At 37.5% G+C, this 22062-nt stretch overlaps 1 protein-coding gene across 3 annotated transcripts; it reads right to left on the reverse strand.

Annotated features, from left to right (window-relative positions):
- Positions 1-1094: 1094 nt before the first annotated feature.
- Positions 1095-21395, reverse strand: plekha1a (pleckstrin homology domain containing, family A (phosphoinositide binding specific) member 1a). Of its 3 annotated transcripts, XM_082142567.1 has the most exons (13): positions 21260-21395; positions 15817-16009; positions 15673-15729; positions 15541-15586; positions 13324-13421; positions 11667-11789; positions 11029-11172; positions 10479-10547; positions 8980-9044; positions 6075-6138; positions 5742-5831; positions 4701-4771; positions 1095-2442 (listed from the first exon to the last, which is right to left on the reverse strand). In XM_082142567.1, exons 2-13 carry the CDS (start codon positions 15955-15957, stop codon positions 2238-2240), a joined length of 1173 nt encoding a protein of 390 aa, XP_081998693.1. In that variant the 5' UTR covers positions 15958-16009; positions 21260-21395; the 3' UTR covers positions 1095-2237. The 3 variants fall into 3 exon arrangements, with proteins under 3 accessions (XP_081998693.1, XP_081998692.1, XP_081998691.1); XM_082142566.1 differs by lacking the exon at positions 4701-4771 and having other exon boundaries at positions 11029-11169; XM_082142565.1 differs by lacking the exon at positions 4701-4771.
- Positions 21396-22062: the final 667 nt, after the last annotated feature.

The following is a 22062-nucleotide window of genomic DNA, read 5'->3' on the forward strand; positions in this document are numbered from 1 at the left end:
TTTATTTTCCAAATTTTTATTTTATGTTTTAGTAATTTGGTGCTTTTATAATTTTTATCATATAGCTTTTTTATTCTTCTATTTAGTTTCATTTCAGTTTTAGTAATTTTACTACTTCAACTCAAACTTATATTTCAATCAGGCAATTGTTCTAATTTGAAGGTTTATTGTAAGTTTATCTAATATTTATATTTCATTTTTTTCAAATTTTTTTTCAAAATATCACAGTTTTAGATATAACAACAACAACACTGGAACTACCAAAAGAGCTTTTGATATTTTTGAGATGTTCCAAAAAACTGACGCAGTTTTGTTCCTGCAAAAATAATACAAAGAATTAAAGAGCATAAAGCATGATGTCATAAAAAAATAAAAAAAACTTTCCATAACTCAATACACCTTCTCATTTGTCAATTTACATTTACACTACAAATTCAGGCCAATGATTATGACTTAAAGTGATAGTTTACTGAAGAAAGTTTCAGAGAAGTTTACAGGAGTCGGTTTGGAACGACATGTGTAAATAATGACAGAATTTTCATTTTTGTGTGAACAGTCCTTTTAACCGTTATTTGGACTGCTCTCTGCTCTATTTTAAAAACTCCCTTTCCCAAAGGTCTTGTGAAATTGTGACAAAATGTTCGCCAGCATTATCCCAGCTGATGTCATGATCTAATAGTTGGAGACATCACATCCTTAATATGACAGTCTCAGTGAGGTCAGTGAAAATGTACATGAGCCAAAACACAGAGAACATGCAAAACCATGGATGTATTTTGACAACTGGACATATTATAGAGCCAAGATTAACTGTTTTTATATATTGGGTGAATTACCTAATGTGTTTGAATAGTATTACAATTAGTGAGTCATGTGTTAAGATATTTATATCAGTTTAGCAGGTGTTTTCAGAGCCGCAATGAGCAAAACAACTATTTAGCAGTTCGACAGTAACTTTAAATGTCCAACAGAGGGCAATAAAGCCTCTGCTTTCTGATGGTCCAGCAAAAAAACAATCCCAAAACATTTCATATCTCCCAAATAAATTTCTAGCTTGTATGGGAAAGCCAAAATGTGATATTCAATCAACAGCATAAATTCAGACTTGGTTTATTGCTGTTTCTTATAATAAATAATATAAACAAACAAGATTAAAATGGTTACAGCACAAAATGACACCAAAAAAAACAACAACTGAGGGTTAAAACTGCCGGACCTTTAAAAGAAAAAGATGCAGGCGCTTTTTTAGACATAGGGCAAAAATGAATCAGTGTAAAAACAAACACACTGAAATGCATTTCATAGTAGTCATTCACAAATCCCAACAGCTAAAAAAAAAAGAAAAGAAAAAAGGAACAATTCAACAAACTCTCACTTATCTGGTCAGACATATACAGTAAAACCCAGAATGCCAGAAAATTACAGGGATGTAGCAACAGTCTGCTCAATTTTACTGTATGCAAACCATTGAGAGATTAAGCTGTGGATTTGATCAGTCATTTAGTGGAGCAATAGACAAAAAACAGTATTACAGCAACAAGATTTCACCCATATGTATACATGCGGATAAAAGATGAAAATTAACTGTCAGTCAAAATAACCCCCAGCTTAGTCCACAGGATCAATTAGTCACATTAACAGCACATAGAAAACTTTTTAAAATAGGAAACTGCACAGAAAGAAACACAAATGAAGTATGTTCTATAATGCTCAGTGTAGGGGGATTTTTGGATATTAAAAAAGGAATCACTTCTTCTCACAAGCACTCGAACAGCCTTTCCAACTCCAGTCCGTGAGTTAGTGCGAAACTTTGCATCCTCCAACACAGTCCCAGAAACCACTTGAGTTTAGGTAACATTGAATCCATATTCCATGAGTTTCTTTCTGCACTTTTCGGTAAAAGCTCAAAGGTTAGGAGGTTAGGAGATTCTTTGGAATCATAGTAGAGTTTCTGATCTAGATGAACATGACTGAAGCTCTCTTAAAGTTCAAAATTTGGTTGACGGGTCGGGTCGAATCAGTTTGGATCCGAACGCCCAGGTTACCTTTCCTCCAAAGATCCTTCCATCCCCTAAACTCTGCATACCCATCTTAATATTTCTGGGTCAGAGGTAAAAGTTTAATGTAAAACAGTCAGACTTCACTAACAGGAAGATCTGCACTCTCCAGATCAAGTTGGGGCAAAGGAGCGTCGCACATTCCAAAGCTGCTGCGTCGCCGCCAAGGCGATTCGTGAGTCACTTGGAGAGGCGGGTCTCTTGCAGTGACAGGCGGGCATGTGGGCGGGGCAGGGGCAGCAGGCTCATAAAGTGCTCGCTGTCCCAAGCCAGACCTCGTGGGACCACGGCATTCTGGGTAGGCTGACACAGCAGGGCTGGGCGTCCAGGGGACGGCGTGACTCGTGAGCTGGCGGTAGAAACAGGAGCTGCCAACAATGTGCTCCTAAATGGGAAGAAAGATGGAGAGAAAGTTTAACAATGTTTAAAGTTCTGGTCTGAATAAAGCGTTTTTTTCAGGAAAGCGTTAAGACTGATGCAGTGCGGTAAAGATTGAGAGCAGTCTCAGCTGTGAGTAAGAACATCCGAGAAACAGGTTTTTTGGATGAGCTTAGCAGTAGAAGATGAGAAGTACCAGAAACCAGAGCCAGCAGAGCACCAGATCAGAAGTGTTAGTACTCAGAGAGCCCAGCTATTCCCCTCACTGGAAAACACAACATGAGAGAGAACGTGAGAAGGAGAGAGAGGTAGAAGCAGGCCTGGACGATACATCAAATATTCATTTTATATTTAGCTGACAATTATTTTTAATTTTTTTTTAAACCTGAGGAAATGCTTTTCATTGGTCTGATAAGTTTCTGAAAGACAGTATCATCAAGACAAATTCTGACACATGCCATTGTCACAATTCGAGTATGTGAACATGATTAAAGACGCATTAATAGCATCTCTAAATTGAATCTTCAGTAACAAAAAACATTTGAATTGCTTGTCTTATTTATTTCCATGAATCAGTTCAACTGGTTCATAAATGAATCAAATAAAAAAACATGAATCAAAGATTTATCATAAAAAAAATAAAAAATCAAGAATATGGTATTTTACATATAATGTTGTAGTAAACTTGTACTTCTGATCAAATGTAAGGTTTGGTGTCAGGAAGATTTTCAGTAAGGATCATGTGACGCTGAAGTAATGGCTGTTGACAACTCAGCTTTGCCATCACAGGAATATCATTGCTCTGATTTTAAATAAAACAATCATTTAAAAAAATAAAATGACCCTTAAACTATTTGAGAGGAAATACAACAAAAAAAAGATGCATATTATTACCGGTAAATCAAGTTAAAGCCTGAAAAATACTGAAGCATTATTATTAAGCTACATCGCCCAGCCCTAGGTAGAAGATGGGAGACAGAGGCAAAGAGCAATATAATGAAAGATATGACGACAGAATGAATGTAAGGGAGAGACGACAAATATTGTGACAGTTAGAACTGCATTCTGTGTTTAGTTACAAATTTACACAAATATAAAAATATTATCGTTAGTTTGAGAACTGCAATAAAACCGAAAAAAAATCATTAATCACTGCTCCAGAATGTCCACAACATTTTACCTAACAATCATGCAAGAAAGCACAGACATGTCTAATCTAATTACAGCAGTGATTGAGAACCTGATGTCGGAGACTCGAGGGTTCACCTCACAAAACAAAAACCTTACTGCAAGTCAGTACTGGGAAATGTGGATAACGTTTAAAACACAGGCACAACAATGCAACTCTCAAACATTAAAGCATGTGTAACCTTCATCATAAGAACTGACACAAACATGTTTGTATGGCTACCAAGTCTTAACCCTCTAACAGTCTGTTAAAGGGGTGTCAGAAAGTGAGGACCGGCCAAAGGGTCCTCACTCCAATGGTCTAAAACTCAAACTGGTCCTCACAAAGACAACTATCCAAGTACATATGTACGTACGTACGTACGTACGCACACACGGTTTGAAAATGTGTAAATAAAGCAATTAACATGCTGGAAAAATAACATTGCTTTATTAGATAATCAAAATCTTTTATTTTTATACAATCAATCTCCAAAGGGTAAGATAAAGTTCTATTCTAAACTTCTATATCAATAAATATCCTTTTTCAAGACAAGCAAAATGGGCTGACTATTTTAAATCAGAAATTACTAGTTTGCGTCATTTAGGATGGTAAAACAAAAAGACTTTGTCCCCAAAAATGTATGAACCATGCTACACACAACAATAAAGAATAATTAAATACAGATGAGCAATCGAAACATGTGAAACATGCGTTTTTGGGTGTGTAGCAAGAGACTGCAGTGGGCTGGCAGAGAGGCAGAAGCATTAGAAATGGAGAAGTGCATCAATATTACCCGTTAGTTTAAATGAGGGAGCCACAGTGTTGAGAAGAAACAGATGAGAGAATTAGCGGGAAAACATCAGGTCAGCGGAAAACTGAATGCATCTCGTTAATGAACTGTTGATTACGTTTATTTCCTGCATTTGAATCTGAACTGTTAGGTGTGCATTTGTGTGTGAAGTTATTCTGGAAAAGCGAAATGGAAAAGATCAAGCTAGGTAAGTACGTTTGTGTGCGTATTTGCGTTAGCGACTCTAAAGCGAAGCGAGGAAGAGGAAACAATGGGCGGGTCAAAGGGGGCGGAGATCACATACGTGCTGCCTTGAGTGACACGTGGTGTATATCTCTGAATACAGGGGCTTGAATGCCTTCTGGCCTGACGCATCTGAAACAACAGTGCAAAGCTACATTAGAGGAAGAAAGGGAGAGAGTGATAAAGGAGCCCCGAAAAGTATTTGGACACTTAATATATGAATGTCATTTCATTTACATATATATAACAAAATATCAAACCAAACAGCTTCAGAAAAAGAAAAGAAAACATAGAAAAGAAACCCCACTAACATACATTGTCTTACAATATATTGTTTTATTATTTTAAAGTCGGCATGAAAAATACATATAGTTGATCTTATTGTAAATCATTAATTCATGTTAATCAAACTGTCATAACTCCATCTTTCAATGAAATTATGGTGTGTATAGACTTCTTCAATCATTCAGTCCGCTTAAACCAGCTTCTATCTTACAATCGACTGCAAACTCGAATTCACATCTAATCAGATCACTCAAATCTAATCAACAACCAATGAATAGAACAAAGCCCCTGCTCTATTTTCTTCTTTGATAATCTGTTTTACTCAGATGTACTGTAAGTCTCAATACCAAAGAAAAGGTCTGTCACTACTTCCCTTAAATCTAGACTTCTTCCATCTTAAATAAATGCTACTTAACTTGATATTTGTCGTCAAATGCAATGACGTCCATACATTAAGTGCAACTAAAGTGTCCAAATACTTTTTGGGGTCACTAGGTTCATTGGGAGTGGGAGAAAGAGTATGAAACGAACAGACTGCTGCCCACATTTAAATGAGTGCACTCTTGATTCCAGAGTGCTTTAACGCTTCTGAACCATTACCAATCTTAAACCCAAACCACTGCAGTCATATTATTGTTCACTCCTCTTTTTGTTTGTTTGTGTACATGTGAGAGAGAGAAAGAAAGGCACATGATTGGATATATGTGAGCAGATAAACTCCTGAGGTGTTTCCTGAGGCTGAGAATTCATGCTCCACTGTTTTGCTCAGAGGAGTGACTACCTGCTTTTGAATGCATGTGTGCGTGTGCGTACATACAGAAGCTGCGGACCGGCCTGGGCCCCTCTGAGCCACAATGGCTCCTGAAATAGCCTTGATCCAGCTGTGCATCTCCTCTGGACTATCAGCCTGGAACAGAATTGTTGAAAGAAATGGAAAGTTTGCACATATTCTAAGAGAAACATAAAGAGATAAAATGCTACAAAGGTAATAAATGCACACAAACTGAGCCTACTGACATCTGAGATACAGTGTAGCCTAAGAACTCACATATAATACACTAATATTTTCAACCACTATTTTCAATAGTTCGATTTTTGGACTGTGGGGCCACATTAGAAGCGCATGTTGATGCATGGCAGGACCTCTCACCTGGATATAGAATGTTCTGGAGGTTGTGACGACTTCAAAGAGGTTGTCTCGCATCATTATTTCACTGGAACCGGGAAGAGAATAACTCGTATAGTTAGATCAATAACTATAAATGCACCACTGCAAATCTAAATATACACTACCGTATTTTTTTTTAAACAAAATAATACTTTTATTCAAAAGGGACAAAGGTAACAGAAAAGACATTTATAATTTTACACAAATTTCTATTTCAAATAATAATAATGTGTTACATTTATATAGTGATTTTCTCTGCACTCAAAATGCTTTACATGGAAGGGGGAATCTCCTCAACCACCACCAGTGTGCAGCATCCACCTGATGATGCGACGGCAGCCATATTGCGCCAGAACACCCACCACACACCAGCTAACTGGTGGAGAGGAGACAGAGTGATGAAGCCAGTCAGTATATGGGGATGATTAGGAGGCCACGATGGACAGAGGCCAAGGGGCAAATTTGGCCAGGATGCCGGGGTTAAACCCCTACTCTTTTTCCGAAGGACATCCTGGGATTTTTAATTACAACAGAGAGTCAGGACCTCGGTTTAACATCTCATTCAAAGGACAGTTCTCTTTGACAGTAAAGAGTCCCCATCACTATACTGGGGGGTTAGGACACACACAGACCACAGGGTGAGCACCCCCTGCTGGCCTCACTAACCAGCAGCAACCTAGTTTTCCCAGGAGGTCTCCCATCCAGGTACTAACCAGGGTCAACCCTGCTTAACTTCAGTGGGCAACCAGTCTTGGGCTACAGGGTGATATGGCTGCTGGCTATAAATGCTGTTCCTTTACATTTTTCATTAATAACAGAATCCTGAGAAAAATGCATCACAGTTTCCATCAAAAAAAAAAAAAGTAACAAAAGTTTTCACCATTGATGCTACCAAGAAATGTTTTTATGAGCAGCGAAGGGTCATGTGACACTGAAGAATGGTGTAATGATGCTGAAAATTCAGCTTTGCAATCACATTAATAAATTACGTTTTAAAGGAACACTCCACCGTTTTTTGAAATAGGGCTTATTCACCTTCTTTCCTACATTTAGATAGGTGGGCAAATGCATTTTTGTCTCAGTGCATGCATTGTTTTAGTTTGACAGGGTTGGCGCTAGCTTAGCTTAGCATAATGAATGGAATCCTTTGTTGCCAGCTAGCATGTCCTGAGTAAAAGTGATATATAAAAAAAAAAAAACACCTAATTACTTCTTGTGGCCTGCGTATTCACAACAAGTACAAATAGCGATGCAGATTAACACTAGGCGATTTCCTATGCAGATTTTGACTTGGGACTATATTAGGGGGAAACACAGGCGAAGCACTGCTACTTGGGCGCAGAGATATCACGCCCAAGTAGCAGTGCTTCGCCTGTGCTTCCTCCTAATATAGTCCTTAATATATAAGTCAATATCTGCCTAGGAAATCGCCTAGTGTTAATCTGCATCGCTATTTGTACTTGTTGTGAATACGCAGGCCACAAGAAGTAATTAGGTAGGTTTTTTTTTTTTTATATCACTTTTATTCAGGACATGCTAGCTGGCAACAAAGGATTCCATTCATTATGCTAAGCTAAGCTCACGCCGACCCTGTCAAACTAAAACAATGCATGCACTGAGACAAAAATGCATTTGCCCACCTATCTAAATGTGGGAAAGAAGGTGAATAAGCCCTATTTCAAAAAACGGTGGAGTGTTCCTTTAAAATATATATTAAAAAATACAGTTATTATGAATTGTAATCATATTTCACAATATCACTGTTTTAACTGTATTTTTGAAAAAACTAGATGTACCGCATGGCGGTACAAAATATGACCGCCGCTCAGGCCTGCACTGGCTTTCCACAAAAATAAATGACGTGGAGCAATTTGGCTGTATTGCGTGTTTATGTATATACCTAAAAGAAGTAGTAGTATGTGCATGTCTGTCTGTGTGTGTGTGTGTGTATGTGTGTGTCTGTGTGTGCGTGTGTCTGTGCGTGTATGTATGCGTGCGTACATGTGTGTGCGCGTGTGTGTTTGTGTGTGTGTGTCTGTGCATGTGGATTTGTATGTGTGTGTATGGGTGTGTGTCTGTGCGTGTGGATGTCAGTGTGTGTATGCTTGCGTTTGTTTGTATTCCTGCATGTGTGTGTGTGACAGTATCATCCTAAACCAGCAACCCTTCGCTCAACACCACCATCTACAGGCCGATGAGTGTACAGTCACTAAATGTGCACATAAATGAATTTATTTTATACCCCCCCCATGAATGAAATTCTACGAAACTTAGCATACCCCCAGAGGATGTCAAGTTAATCATACACATGAAATATGGTGCAGTTCTGAACATCTCAACTGAAGATAGGGGCGATTAAAGCAGAATAATATTGCATTTGAATTTTTTATGGGAGGGGCGCAAATCACAAATGAGTGATTATGGGCTAGTTTGATGTGGGCCCTTAAGACCAACATACCATAAAAATTTCTTCATCCTCGGTGCCACGGTTCAGGTAGTTATTTAGGAAAAACTGCATTTTTTGGGTTTGGGGGGGCCCAGCGCGGGGGGGGGAGTGGCCCCCGGGGACCAAACGAAAAATCGTCAAATCGTTGATGGAAAAATTCAGTAGATGACAAAAAAAAAAAAAAAAAAAAACTTTGACAATCCCTATATGACCGCTTTCGCTAGCTATGCTAGCGGCGGTCATAATAAACCAGCCTTGGTAAGCATAAGAAATTTATTTTAAAAACTTACCAACCCCAAGCTTTTGAACGCTATTGTGAATGCACAATGTAATAATTTCTAATAAAAAAAAATGAAAAAAAGTACAGAATGATTCTTATTTATAGGAATTTTCGGTCAAGAATTCAAAGCATATGATTGGTAGACATTCTGTTTGTTGTACCCGTGTTTGCACTCCTGCACCTTATGGACCTCCTTCAGAAGAATAATCTTCAAAGGCTCCTTCTCCTGAAAGAGAAGTGAAAGGAGAGAGAGAGATTAGTTGGTAGTCTCACAGAGCCAGATCTTTTGGTATGGAGTGCGGTCCACTTTGGATCTTATTCAGGCCTGGACTGGACAGGAATCTTAAATGCTTTTTAAGAGCAGTGATTTACATAATGTTTCACTTTCTAACAAGCAGACACACATGTACATATGCAGCAGAATCACACACAACTGGCAGCCGCCTGGAATTTCACAGGTATAGTGCTGTTCATGTTGAGACAGACCGCTGGTATTTGCTTTATCTTTTGTTTGGATTTAAAAACAGAAAACCTTTAATGCAAAAGAGATTAACCTTTCAATTCATATTCTTTCTTCTAAAAAAATATCAGTCTAAGGTCATCTGGCATTAAAAAAGCCATATTTTCCTCCAATAAATAAATCTGCTTGTACAATCCATACAATTCAGTGAATGCAACCATTCAACCTACATTTTTTAACATGATTTATTGGGCACCTTAATCTTTGCTTCAGAATTCTCCACTGACCAGGGATGATGGTGTGCATTCAGAGCCGTCGCATAGACTGTGCGAACTGTGCAACCGCACAGGGCCTCGCACCACTAGGGGGCCTCGCAATCCTGCTGTTTTTGTTTTGTTTTTTCACCACTTTTTAAAACATCTCGCGGCACAAATGTAACAATTCTACAAATAAATAAAACATCTCCAGTTAACTGGCAGAGCATTCATTTCGTTCGTTTTTTTTAAATAAGAGACGATCTAGCGCTGAAATGTGTTTTTTATCAAGTGATCAAAGTGCTCGTTGCCGCTGCGATCAGTGGCGCGGATACTGTGTTTTCTCGTGTGGCTCGCGCACACGCCGCACTGTCTTCCTTTGGACGCGCGCTTCAATCCGTTGCGGATACTCTAACATAATGCACACAAATGTGTTTCTGCTTGATATACAACCACTGATGAACATAATCGGTTTTGATGAAAAAAAAATGAAAAAAAACTAACGTTATACGAGTGCGGATTCGAACCCAGAACCTCTGACATGTTTGGCGAAAATTCTACCACTGGACAATTAAGATATACGTTGGTTAAGTAGCCGGATCTATGTATGTATTTGGACAAATTCTCGAGCTGACTATGTAAAGGATTCGTTGCACAGTTGATTTTTTTTCCCCTCTGAAATAAATAGCAAAAAGTCATAGCTGAGACTATGTGCATGATTATGCTGTATTATTCTACTTGATAAAAACGTATTGCAGCGAGATTATGCGTGCAATAGAACTAGAACAGCTACGTCCGTGTGACTGTTATTCATGCGCAATTGAGCATCCACATCAAAGAGCAGGGCCTCGCATTTCAAGTTCGCACAGGGCCTCGCACCCCACCTGCAATGGCACTGTGTGCATTTAATACAAATCACTCCTGCATAAGTGACAAATTAACATACCAGATCAGACTTGAAGTAACTCATCGAGTTCTGCTCCAGAACAAAATATCTCCGTTTCCAGTTCTTCATCTGATATAGGAGGAAAACGGTAACATGTAATTAATTATCTCCAGTAGTCACACAAAGCATCATACATTTTTACAATTTAGATTTTAAATATAATATTTTTGTATGCACAACCAGGCAGGGTTCCTACACATTGGTTAACTTCAAATTCAATACCCTCAAATTTTAATGGACTTAATGTGGGGACACATTTCAAGTGAGAGCAAGGTTACATCGTGTTACCTTGTAAGATACATTGTTATAGTTTTGCGTGCGTGAACGTCATGGCAACGTTACAACACAAAGTACCTCACGCAGGAAACACTTTAACTAACCTAAACTTCTTGCACAAAATAAATTCAAACACTTTCAAGGACCTGCATCTATGTATGTTTATTTTCAAAAACTTTCCAGGGCCTTGAAATCTTTTTTTCAGATTCCCAAAACTGGGAACCCTGACCAGGGTTACAAAAGCCCCACGCTAAAAACAGCCTCTCAGACTCACCAGCGCCCCTTGTTTGACGCAGTATCCTGCTTTAATAACGGTCTGATCCAGCCCTGCTCTAGTGTGCAAATATGGCGGATTGTTCTGAGCCTTCCTCAAGCCCACCTTCTCTCCTCCAACACTGTGTGCCACCTCTCCATCCTGCTAAATAAATCAGACATACATGAACATGCAGAAAAAAAAGAGCTCTGCAAATTAAAAACTAGACAATGTTTAATTAATCTGTTCTTAATATAAAATTGCTTAATTGAGAAATACTGGGAGGCTATATATTCAAATAAAACATGAACTATTAGCATATCAGTTGTAGAAGCTGTATTCAAATTTTATGACACCGTTATTCCATATTTAAGGGATGCACTGAAATTTCAGGTACCGAATTTCGGGACGAAATCAGTGGCCATAACAGACATCAAATTAGTGATATTCCGATGGACCGTGTTCCGCGTCTATTTTGTGCACACAATGTGGATAAGCTTTAACAGTTAAACGCGTCAGCTGTGTGGATACTAGCTGGATTTACAATATTCATTTTTCATTTTTATCAGTAATGATATGGTTTCTTGAATCTAAAATCGTTTAGTGTGTGGTTTTCTGTTGATGCGCAGCGTGAAGAAAACATTTGTAGCACCTAATACCTGTGTCTGTGTGACGACAGCCACTCCTGCAATGATCTCGGTCTTGTATGGGACCTGTTTCTTGTTGCCATTTGAAGCCAACCTCTGACTCTCAGAGTGAACGGTATCAGAGGACTTAGGAACCTGTGAGAGAGAAAGGGAGAGACAAAAAAAGAAAGAGAAAGTAATGACCAGGAAAGACTGAGAGGGGGTTTTCAGAGACAAAATTGGGGCAGCAGCAAAAGATTGAAAATGCAACGTAATGAAAAGACAGAGGGGAAAAAAAGTGAACGAGGCACAGATGAATTAATCATCGATTGTGAGACTCACAGGATAACTCAACAACGGCTTATTGTGTAGCCCTTCAAATCCATCAGCCCACGCTCCAAGAGTGTCTGGCCTATAGACAGAGCACTTCCTGCCATTGCATGTGGAAGTGTGATATATTAGTGATACAGGGAGAGTGAAAAAGAGTAGAAGAGAGACAGAGACATTCTAGGGTACATGTGTGTGTGTGTGTGTGTGTACGCACGCGTGTATGTGATGTGATGTGTGTGAAGGCATTCTGAATCGCCGATGACTCAGAGGTGAAGGTCGTTCAAACAATACAACTTCCCATTAGTCAGCCAAGTGACTCGCACAAGGAAAAAGCCATCAGGAAAAGGAACACACGGCTTAAACAGGACAGGGTTTTTTGAGAAACTTTCAACTTCCCGTGCGTATGTTTGTATGTGCTTGACTGCACATGTACTCAGAGAGGGGGGCGAAGACTGCAACTACAATAAAGAAACTTGCTTTTTTTGTGCGGGTGTATTTGCTTATGGTAATTTGCTTGTAAACTGCTTGTACTTTGTAATTTGGGTTACTTTCGATAGTTAAACTCGCAGAGAACACTAACAATAATTTATCTTCCAGTGAACTAATCTGCAGTGTTGACAGAACCACTGACACTGACTGAATGAACTCATTGAATGCTTTCATTGTTTCTTTAACTGTTCCTGTATGCAGTAGTCTGGGATATCAGATTAGCATGTGAGCTTGTTTAATAGCTAGATAACTAATGCAAACAATCCAGGATCCTAAAAAAAGGATGTCTTGGTGAGCAATGAGAAACTTCTTTTAAAAACATTAAAAAAAAATCTTACCAACCTTTTTCACCCCAAAATCAACAGGAGAAAATTACATTTTGCATAAAGAAAAATAAAGCCTAATATTGTACTTAAACTGTAGTATCAATAAGTATTCAAACATCATGGTCAGATTTTTTGTACTGTTTATTTATTCTGATATAGTTAAATGTACTGTTATATTACAGTATACTGCAAAAAATATGTTATTAAATTCATTTGAATTAGGGCAGCAAAATTATATCAAAAATCATAATTTGATTATTCGTTTTGATATTGTAATCATGATGATTAACAATTCAGATAAATATATTTATAAATATATTATAATTATACATTTATTTTGTTTCACCCAAAACAAGCTGTGACTGTTTACAATATACTATTGTGTCGCACTAATGAGAATCACCTTTGAGAAAGATGGGAATTACATCCACCCCCCCACCCCCCCACCCCACAGTTACAATGGTAACATTTTGTATAGGGGTTCAATGGATATAGATGCCTGCATACAGCACATTCACACTTGCATTTTGCATGTGTGTACTCACTGTGATTTTGGTTGCATTGTTGAGCGCGTTGACCCATTCCACAAGATCCTGCTGATCATTAGCCTGCAGAAAGTATTTCCTCATTCCTGCATTGATGACTGCACACAGACAGAGAGAACGAGCTTAACCCCATTTCCCATAATTCAATGGCAATTTTGCTGAGTAATTCTGAGAGCTGTCAGTGTATCAGAAGGAACGTGTCAGTGTATTTTAAAAATGCCCATTAATCCCAAAAGCACACAGATAGCCTTCATTTGAGCCTAGTAGACTTTATGGATTACCATACTCAGCTCTTGAAGTCAATAAGGCATTGCAAAATCAATTTCAGACTAAAAAGCTACAGAAAAATGGAGCTTGACTCAATTTTTCCCGCAATGTCGGTTAATTCAGTGGCTGTTATCTGGAATGAAAAGATGAATGCTAGAAATCACTGCATCACAATAAACTCCATTGTGCATGTGCAATGTTCATTATGTGCAGCTGTACTGAAATGGTCTGCCTTCCACCAATAGTTCTCACTCATGTAAGTTGCACTGTATCCTCGTATGGTTAAAACAGGGGTGTCCAAGAGGGCCATTGTCCTACAGAGTTTAGCTCAAACTTGCCTTAACACACCTGCCTGGAACTTTCTAGTATGCCTAGTTGTGTTTAACTGGGATAGGAGCTAAACTCTGCAGGACAGTGGCCCTCCAAGAACCGGACTGAACACCTCGGGGTTAAAGTTTTTAAAACTATATTTAAAATATTTCTGGGTGTTAATGTAATTTTTTCCAATCAATGAGAATTTTAAAATTATTACTTTGTGTGTGTGTGTTTGTGTGTTTTGCGACTCAAAACAAAATACAAGTCATTGTTCACTAATAATCTTTACCTCCAGTTATTAAATGTTTCCAGTGGATAACTGAGTTGAACCTGAAAACCAGATCAGACTGGTTTTGTGTTCAGGATGTTGTCTGACCCAAAATAAATTACATTCACTGATGAGGCATTTTTGTCATTTTGGAGCTTTGACAGCCCCAGAGTGGCAAGTTTTTACTTTTTGTTTTCTTTATCTCATTTTTCATGCCATTGAAGAAATATAGTTATATGGGTTTTAACAAGAGGGTAAATAAATAAAAGTAAAAAAGTAAATAATGTGTGAACTATTCTTTAACCTATATCTGGATAAAAGCATGAAAAGCAATGAAAAAAGTTTGCCAAGAAGCACTGGCTGTTATTTTTGAAGATAAAAATAAAAAGATGAACAGGATTTCAAAAACACTTCAAAATGAAGTTCAGATTTCTACAGAAGCATCCTGCAAAAAGCACGCACACCAACTCACTAACACTCATCTATCAAGTGACCAGACCACCGTTTCCTGTTTCCACTCATGTTGTGCAGAAGGTTACCATGTGCAGTGCAGTGCAGTAACTGTACATGCAAAGCAACACAAGAGTGTGTGCGTTTAAGCTGTAAGAACGAGTCAAAATAATCTCACAATGTACTTGAAAAAGAAGTAATGGAAATACTTTTTTGCTTTTCACTGCATCAACATACTATTACAAACCATTCACCGAAGTACAAAAGCAATGCTTAAAGCAAAAACATGACCTAAAACCAAACTTATAAGCTTTCTATATAGCGCCCAGCCAGGATTCAAACCACAAACCTTTTAGTCAACAATTGAGGCTTGAGCTATTCCTTTAAAGGGATAGTTTACTCAAATGAAAATTCTGTCATAATTTACTCCTTTTCTTAAAAATATCTTTGTGTTCAGCAGAAGAAAGAAATTCATACAGGTTTGGAGCAACTTGGGAGTGAGTAAATGATGACAGAATTTTTATCTTTGGGTGAACTATCCCTTTAAGTACTGTTTACACTACGTGATATGTACAAAATAACATGAAGTGAGTGTTATATAAATAAAATAGTAAAAATTCTCATTATTTTCCTTCTCAGAAAGCTTTTCACAAATTCTAAGCAATTTGTAAACAAATAAATAAAAATATTACAAAAACAAAAGAGGGGGAAAAAAACAGTTATGTACAGACAAAAAATAAATAAAACAAAAAATATCAGGCTTACACCGAGACAAAAAGGACAGAAAAATTTGCTAAACCTCATCTAACTCATCATGACATTCCAAAAGACGGTAATTTACACTATAATCAGAAATCTGACAACTTTGTATCAAAATGATTGTGAACTGATCATGTGTTGATGTGAAAAAGTCTTACCAAAGCAGTACTCAGCCTTTGGCCTCTGTTTGGTGGCATCACTGACCTAAAGCAAGAGTGGTGGCTTTATAGTAACTTCTCAAAAGGCAATGATGCAGAAATAGCAGAACATGTGAAAAGGTGGGAGCTTACCTTGGATATGTAGGTGAGACTGAGGGAACCCACATGTTTGGCACCTACAGGCAGGTTCTATGAGACCAAGAAACAATATCACACTCAGATAGCTAATCAGAACTACATTACACAGAAAGCATTTGCACTTTAGTTAGATGCTACCTGAGGGTTGTCCATGTACCAGACCAGATTCCCCTGTTGCGTGTCCAGGATGAAATACCGTCGCAGGAACTTGCCACTGTTCTCCACATCTTCGATATCCAGGAAACCGCATATGCGGTTCTGCCGGTCCACGTAAGGCATGTCCCCCTCTCTTCACACTACTCATTCCCCTTCTCTCTGATATCAGAAACTTCTATGGACAGAGACAGAAAGGGAGGAGCATGGGATAGGATACAAAGATTTAAGAGAGAGAGAGGGAGAGAGAGGGGTTAGTCAGACTAACAGTAAATGAGCTGATGCCGTTTTGTGGTTGTAAAAATCCCCCCTCTATCCTTGATGACCCCTCACGCTTTCTTTTCTTGTGATCTTTCAGCTGAAAACTATTTTTCTTTCTCTGATGTCTCAGTTTTCAGCACAGGATCTGAATCACCGCGCTGCTCTGCATTAGTAACTGACAAGACTTTTTTTTTTTTTTTACTTTGCAACTATGTCAACTAACTCTCATTAATATGCAACTAAATGTCAACTAAGACCTGGGACACACAAGACGATTTTCAAATCTTAATCGATTTTAAAACTGGGAGACCACAGACTAAAGGGCAGTTTCAACTGATTTTTAGCATTATAATCCTCCGAATGCACACACTAGAAGATTCGTCCGGACCGCGAGACCACACACCTGTCGATTGTAGTAACATTTACAGAGTGAGACGAGATCTCACGGAGACTCGCGAGATCAAACGGGACTTGAGAAGAACAACAAATGGAGGACAATCGACGTTGTCAGCTGGTTCTGCTGGCATGAGTTTTGTTTTAGACTAGAGGTATAAAAACAAAGGAGAAAAAAAGAATATGGATGATCTTTCTCAATACTCCACTTTCGTGGCATGTTTGTGGCTAGCGAAGATTGCTAGCTCTCACTGGCTATCGCGGGTATCCCGACAGAGGCAGCACAATCAAGATTTGGGATCGTGCGGGCTCCGACGTGATCGGGAGCAGTAAAATAATCGGAATGACACCACACACTTGAGGAGTTTTTTGGACAAAAAGTCAGTTGCGAGAAGCCTCGAATCGGGCCACACCCCCCAGGTCGTTGGGGGTTGCAAATCGGCCCAAAAATCTGGCTTAAAATCTTCAAGTGTGTGGCCAGCCAAACTCTTAGAACATTAGAAGATTGTTAGGTTAGGGTAAGGGTTAGTAGAGTAAAGTTGACCTGTACTGGCAAAGGTAAAGAGAATGTCTGTTGGGGTATCAAAATAAAATGCTAGCAGATATTAAGCAGACAGTCTACTAATACTCTAATGACTGGTAGCTGGCATGTAGTTGCAAAGTTACTTATATTTATTAGAATATCTAAAGTGGACTATCGAAGCGTTACCATTTTTTATTAGAAGGAAGAACAAACAAACAAACAAACAAAAAACTATGGTAAATGACCTAAACAATTAAAAAACAAAAGGGAAATTGTAATGAAATTTTTTTTTTACGAAGTACATTCAATACATTTTTTAATTGTTATTATAATTATTATATATTTAAAACACTTAGTTTTGTCCTCAGTTAATTATTCAACTGATCCCCCCAAAAAAAACCATTTATATTCTAACAAAAAATGTTAGATTTCAGTCAAAAACTTTGTTCATCAAAGAATCCCGAGAAACAATGTATCATGTTTTTTCACAAAAATATTACGCAGCACAACTGTTTTCAACATTGATGATAATAAGAAATGTTTCTTGAGCATAGGGATGCACGATATATCGGCCGATATATGTTCCTTTTTAATGTTATCGTTATCGGCCAGATAAAATTTTTTTTCGATATATAACAGCCGATAAATAATGATTATTTCCTCCAGCTGAGACACTTCAGATGCACATTGTTTGCCATGATGGTTTTGAATTGCTTGAAACATGATTAGAATCGCTTCAAAAAAGGAAAATACAGTTAAGTGCAAACAAGTCTGTCATATAAGCAACATAAAATTATAATGAGACATAATAAATAATTGTGTACTTATTAGGACATGGCTTTTAATGGCGAGACTTGTTTTTGTAATCAGGCTCTCAAAACTTGCAATATATCGGTTTTCAAATATAAAGAATTATCGGTATCGGCCAAAATGTTCATATCGGTGCATCCCTACTTGAGCACCAAATCATCATTAGAATAATTTCTGAAGGATTGTGTGACACTGAAGACTGGAGTAATGATGCTGACAATTCAGATTTGCCATCACAGGGAGAAAAAAATAATAATTTTAAAATATATTAAAATATATATTTTTTTATAATAATAATCATCATATTTCACAATATTACTGTTTTTACCATGTTTGATCAAATAAATGCAGCCTTAGTGAACATAAGAGACTTTTGACTGGTAGTGTAGATAACTAATATATATAGGTTTTTAAAAAATTTTGAAGCATGCACTCTCAAGTAGTATTATATAACATTCAGAAATATTCTGAGTCAACACGTGAATATGGGACATAATGTGCCGGAGTGGCAAAACCAAGAATAAATCCACAATTCTCCTCTTCTACTCTGAGGACAGGGGCATTAACGGCATGATTGTAAATCATAAACAGACAAAGGCTGTGAAGGAAGACAAGGCCTGCTGTGTCATCGGCCAGCAGAGGCAACAATGACCATGAGTCACTTGACCAATTAGCATGAAGCGCTGTTCAGCCCCGCCCTGAGTTCCAGAGCACAGAATCAGCCTTCTGTTCTGCAATGCTCATAGGTTCTAGGGGAGCCCTGTTCTTCTAAGTCTTAGAGTATGCAGGACTGTTCTGTCATAAAGCAAAACATGACCTATACAGCATTTAGGTTTGAACAAAAGCACACAGATATCACATTCTGAGCTTCTTTCTGCTGCTCATCAGACTCTGCAAACGCAGCTTCCGATCCCTCATTCTTGCTCTCTTCCTCCTGATTTTAGATTGGGCAGATAATCTTCAAGACAGGTCTGGTCATGTTCTAGACAGGATTCATTTTGTTCTAGACTAGCCCAACCGCATTAAAACACACACACACACGGCACAACTCCTTATCTCTAGATCTTAAGATGTGTCTGTAACAAGGTTAGAACTACATTTTGATATTAATTTGTTTATGAAATTGAACACAAGCAGACACACACACAGGAAGAAACTTACCTACACTAAGTTGGTTGGTTTGCATGCACATATCCTTCTTTGAATCTCTGATTAGAAAACAAATCTGCTGTTTTTACTGACAAAGACGAACGTCATAGATAAGGTAGATGAAACACCACTTTAACCCGGACTGTGTGTTTGCGTGCAATTCAGTCTCGTATTATAGCGATTCAGGCAAAAATGACAAGCACACACACCTAATATTTGTTGTGAAGCAGATAAAGTTGTCAGAGAGGTTGTACCGAGTTCTTGCCCTCGAGCTAGTTTCAGCAAATGCAGACATGCACATACACACACACACACACACACACACACACACACACACACACAAAGGTTATTATAATTTTACATTTTCAAATTGGATTATTTTAAAGAGATAGTTCATGCAAAAATGAAAATTGTTATCAGTTACTCACCCTCATGTAGTTAACCTAAAGACTTTTGTTTACATTTGAAACACAACAAATTAAGATATTTTAATGAAACCTGAAAGACTTCTGTGCCTCAATTTAAAGTCCATTCCACCAAAACTTTGAGACTTCAAAAAGAACATAAAGAGATGACTTGGATTAAATTGCTCAAATGACTTTGTACTTTTTGAAGTGTCAATGTTTTGGTGGAATGGACATTCAGTGGATGGACAGAATCCCTAAGGTTTTATTAAATATTTCTTCATTTGTGTTTCGAAGGGATATCTTATGGGTTTGGAATGACTTGAGGATGAGTAATTGATGACAGAATTTTAATTTATGTGTGAACTATCCCTTTAATCCTGTTTTAAAACTGACTTAAAATTTCAGTTTCATTTTGGTTAGTTTCAATTACAGTTTAGATTTCTTGGTATGGATACATTTCATTTTCATTTTTATACTTTAAGTTTTGGTTATAGCTGTACCAATTAAGAATCAGGAACTAACACGGTAGCTAAAATCATTTTTCTTCGCAGTTTTGTTCAATTTTAGATTTCTAGTTGCTTCCATTCATAATTTTATTTCACTTTACGAATATACATTTTTTTAATTATAGTATACCATAATAAGCATAAACATACCAACATGTATGTAGACTGTGCATATTTCATCTGTACAGTAAACATATCTCAAGGAAATGCACAAGATAAATAATCTCTCGTTCTTTCCCTGGTTTATCTGGTTGACTAACCAAACATTAATATAATGGAAACAAATGAAGACTAGAGTAGCGTGGTAAAAATACACTGTAATCAAATAATGCTTCTCACATTATACAGTATGAATGTAAAATTAATGCATCTAACAAATACATCTGCAAGTCATGTCTAATAATCTCTATCTATAAAATAGCATGATCATGGAAAGTCATGTTGTTGGATGTCTTCACTCATCACCATACTGTCAGTAAACCAAAGTCAATTTAATGTTTGCTGACCGATCCACTCATCATGTCTGTTTATAAACACACCAACAAAAAGTGATGTCCTCAAACACAATGACCTGCTGTTACGCAACATTTCAACACATTTTAGGTCAGGTGTCTATTGGTTGGCCTGCGGTAAGGGCAAGTCAAAAACAGAATGCTTAGAATAACACAAAACCATAACTCGGTACAACATCAAAGACGTTGCCACAGTGGTTGAGGTCTCATTTACCATATTTCCAGTTGTTTGTGATTACTGGATAAGGATTTTAGTAAAATATTCAACAGAAACTGTAGTCACAAACAGCAATGAAATGTCTGACATACATTAGCCTATAATTTATTCAAAGATATTACATAATAGATGTATACAATACAAGCAAAACCAAAATATCTTCATTTTTACAAATACTTATATAAACTGCCATCTTTAAATGTTAAAATTAATGTAAACATAGGCTACAGTTTAAATGAGATAAATCACAAAAGGCACAATCAGACAGATAAGACAGAACTACAACTGATAATCAACCCATCAACACACAACGTTACGAGACCAAATGTGTCCTTGATTGAAGAGATTAACGTTTATGATCTGATATTATTATTGTGGCGATGGAAGCGTACACACAGTTATGAACTCTATATGATGCTCTTGGTATATTATCTTTATTTAGATAAACATTTTAATTGTATTACAAGGGTAAAATCCACGTCTGTCAGTTAGCAACAGCGCGGAAAAGCCCAACCTCGCCCTGTCTCCATTTAATCCAGCCATTAATCAACAGCAGGATCCGTGTTTACATTTTAACATAACCCCATATCCATAAACGCACTCATATAGAGACAGAAGTGCTAAAAAGGCGGATTTCTCAAACTACTCACTCGGTTTATTATCGCTGAAGTGATTCGGTTCAGCCCATCTCCAGCTCGTGTCCCCGTTCACAAACTTCACGAGTGTTTTTCCTGCAGGAGCGGAAGTGGCTGTATACGTCACTGCGTCAGGTTAAACCAACGTGTCTGTTCTCTCTCTCTCTCTCTCTCTCTCTCTCTCTCTCTCTCTCTCTCTCTCTCTCTCTCTCTCTCTCTCTCATTTTTATTCTTTCATATAGGAACTTTTTAAATAGTAATCTTTATATGTTTGCCATGTTCATTTGTACAAAATGATCTTACGAAAAATTCCCATGGTAACCAACTAACCATAGTTTTCGTCCAAATAGCGGAGTTACTCTCAAATAAAACTGGACATTTTTAAAGGGAACTTAGCATTAATAGAATATTAGCCCCCACGGTAATCAAAAATAAAATAAATGACTGATAATATTTATTTGTTTGTTTGTTTGTTTGCTTGAGCTACTAATAGGCTACTTTATTATTTTAATGGCTTCTCAATGTTTATTAATTCCCTCAGCCTGACAAATATGGAAAGTAGGGAAAAACAGGGAAAAAAACACTGTTTATTTCTTTTGATGTTTAATTCTGGCTTTAAATGTCCTCCACATTGAAATTATAGATATAGCTAAATCTAGTTATGTGAGTGCTGCTATTGGTTTTTGAAACATGGGACAAAACAGGCTGCAAACCTGAAAAAAAGGTTAAGTATCAAATTATTTTGGATACATTTTTAAACATGTTTACAGGTGCATTCAATGCGATAGGCATTTTTTATGGTGTTGCAAGCTAACAGG

Source organism: Leuciscus leuciscus (genome assembly GCF_965113295.1).
Source record: "Leuciscus leuciscus genome assembly, chromosome: 17".
NCBI lineage: Eukaryota > Metazoa > Chordata > Actinopteri > Cypriniformes > Leuciscidae > Leuciscus > Leuciscus leuciscus.

Coding starts and splice junctions, on each gene's coding strand:
- plekha1a (XM_082142565.1), bottom strand. CDS start 15,957: ATGCCTTACGTGGACCGGCAGAACCGCATATGCGGTTTCCTGGATATC. Junction 11,790..13,323: donor ACAATGCAACCAAAATCACA/GTGAGTACACAC, acceptor TCTCTCTCACAG/GTTCCTAAGTCCTCTGATAC. Junction 5,832..6,074: donor CCAGAACATTCTATATCCAG/GTGAGAGGTCCT, acceptor ATTCTGTTCCAG/GCTGATAGTCCAGAGGAGAT.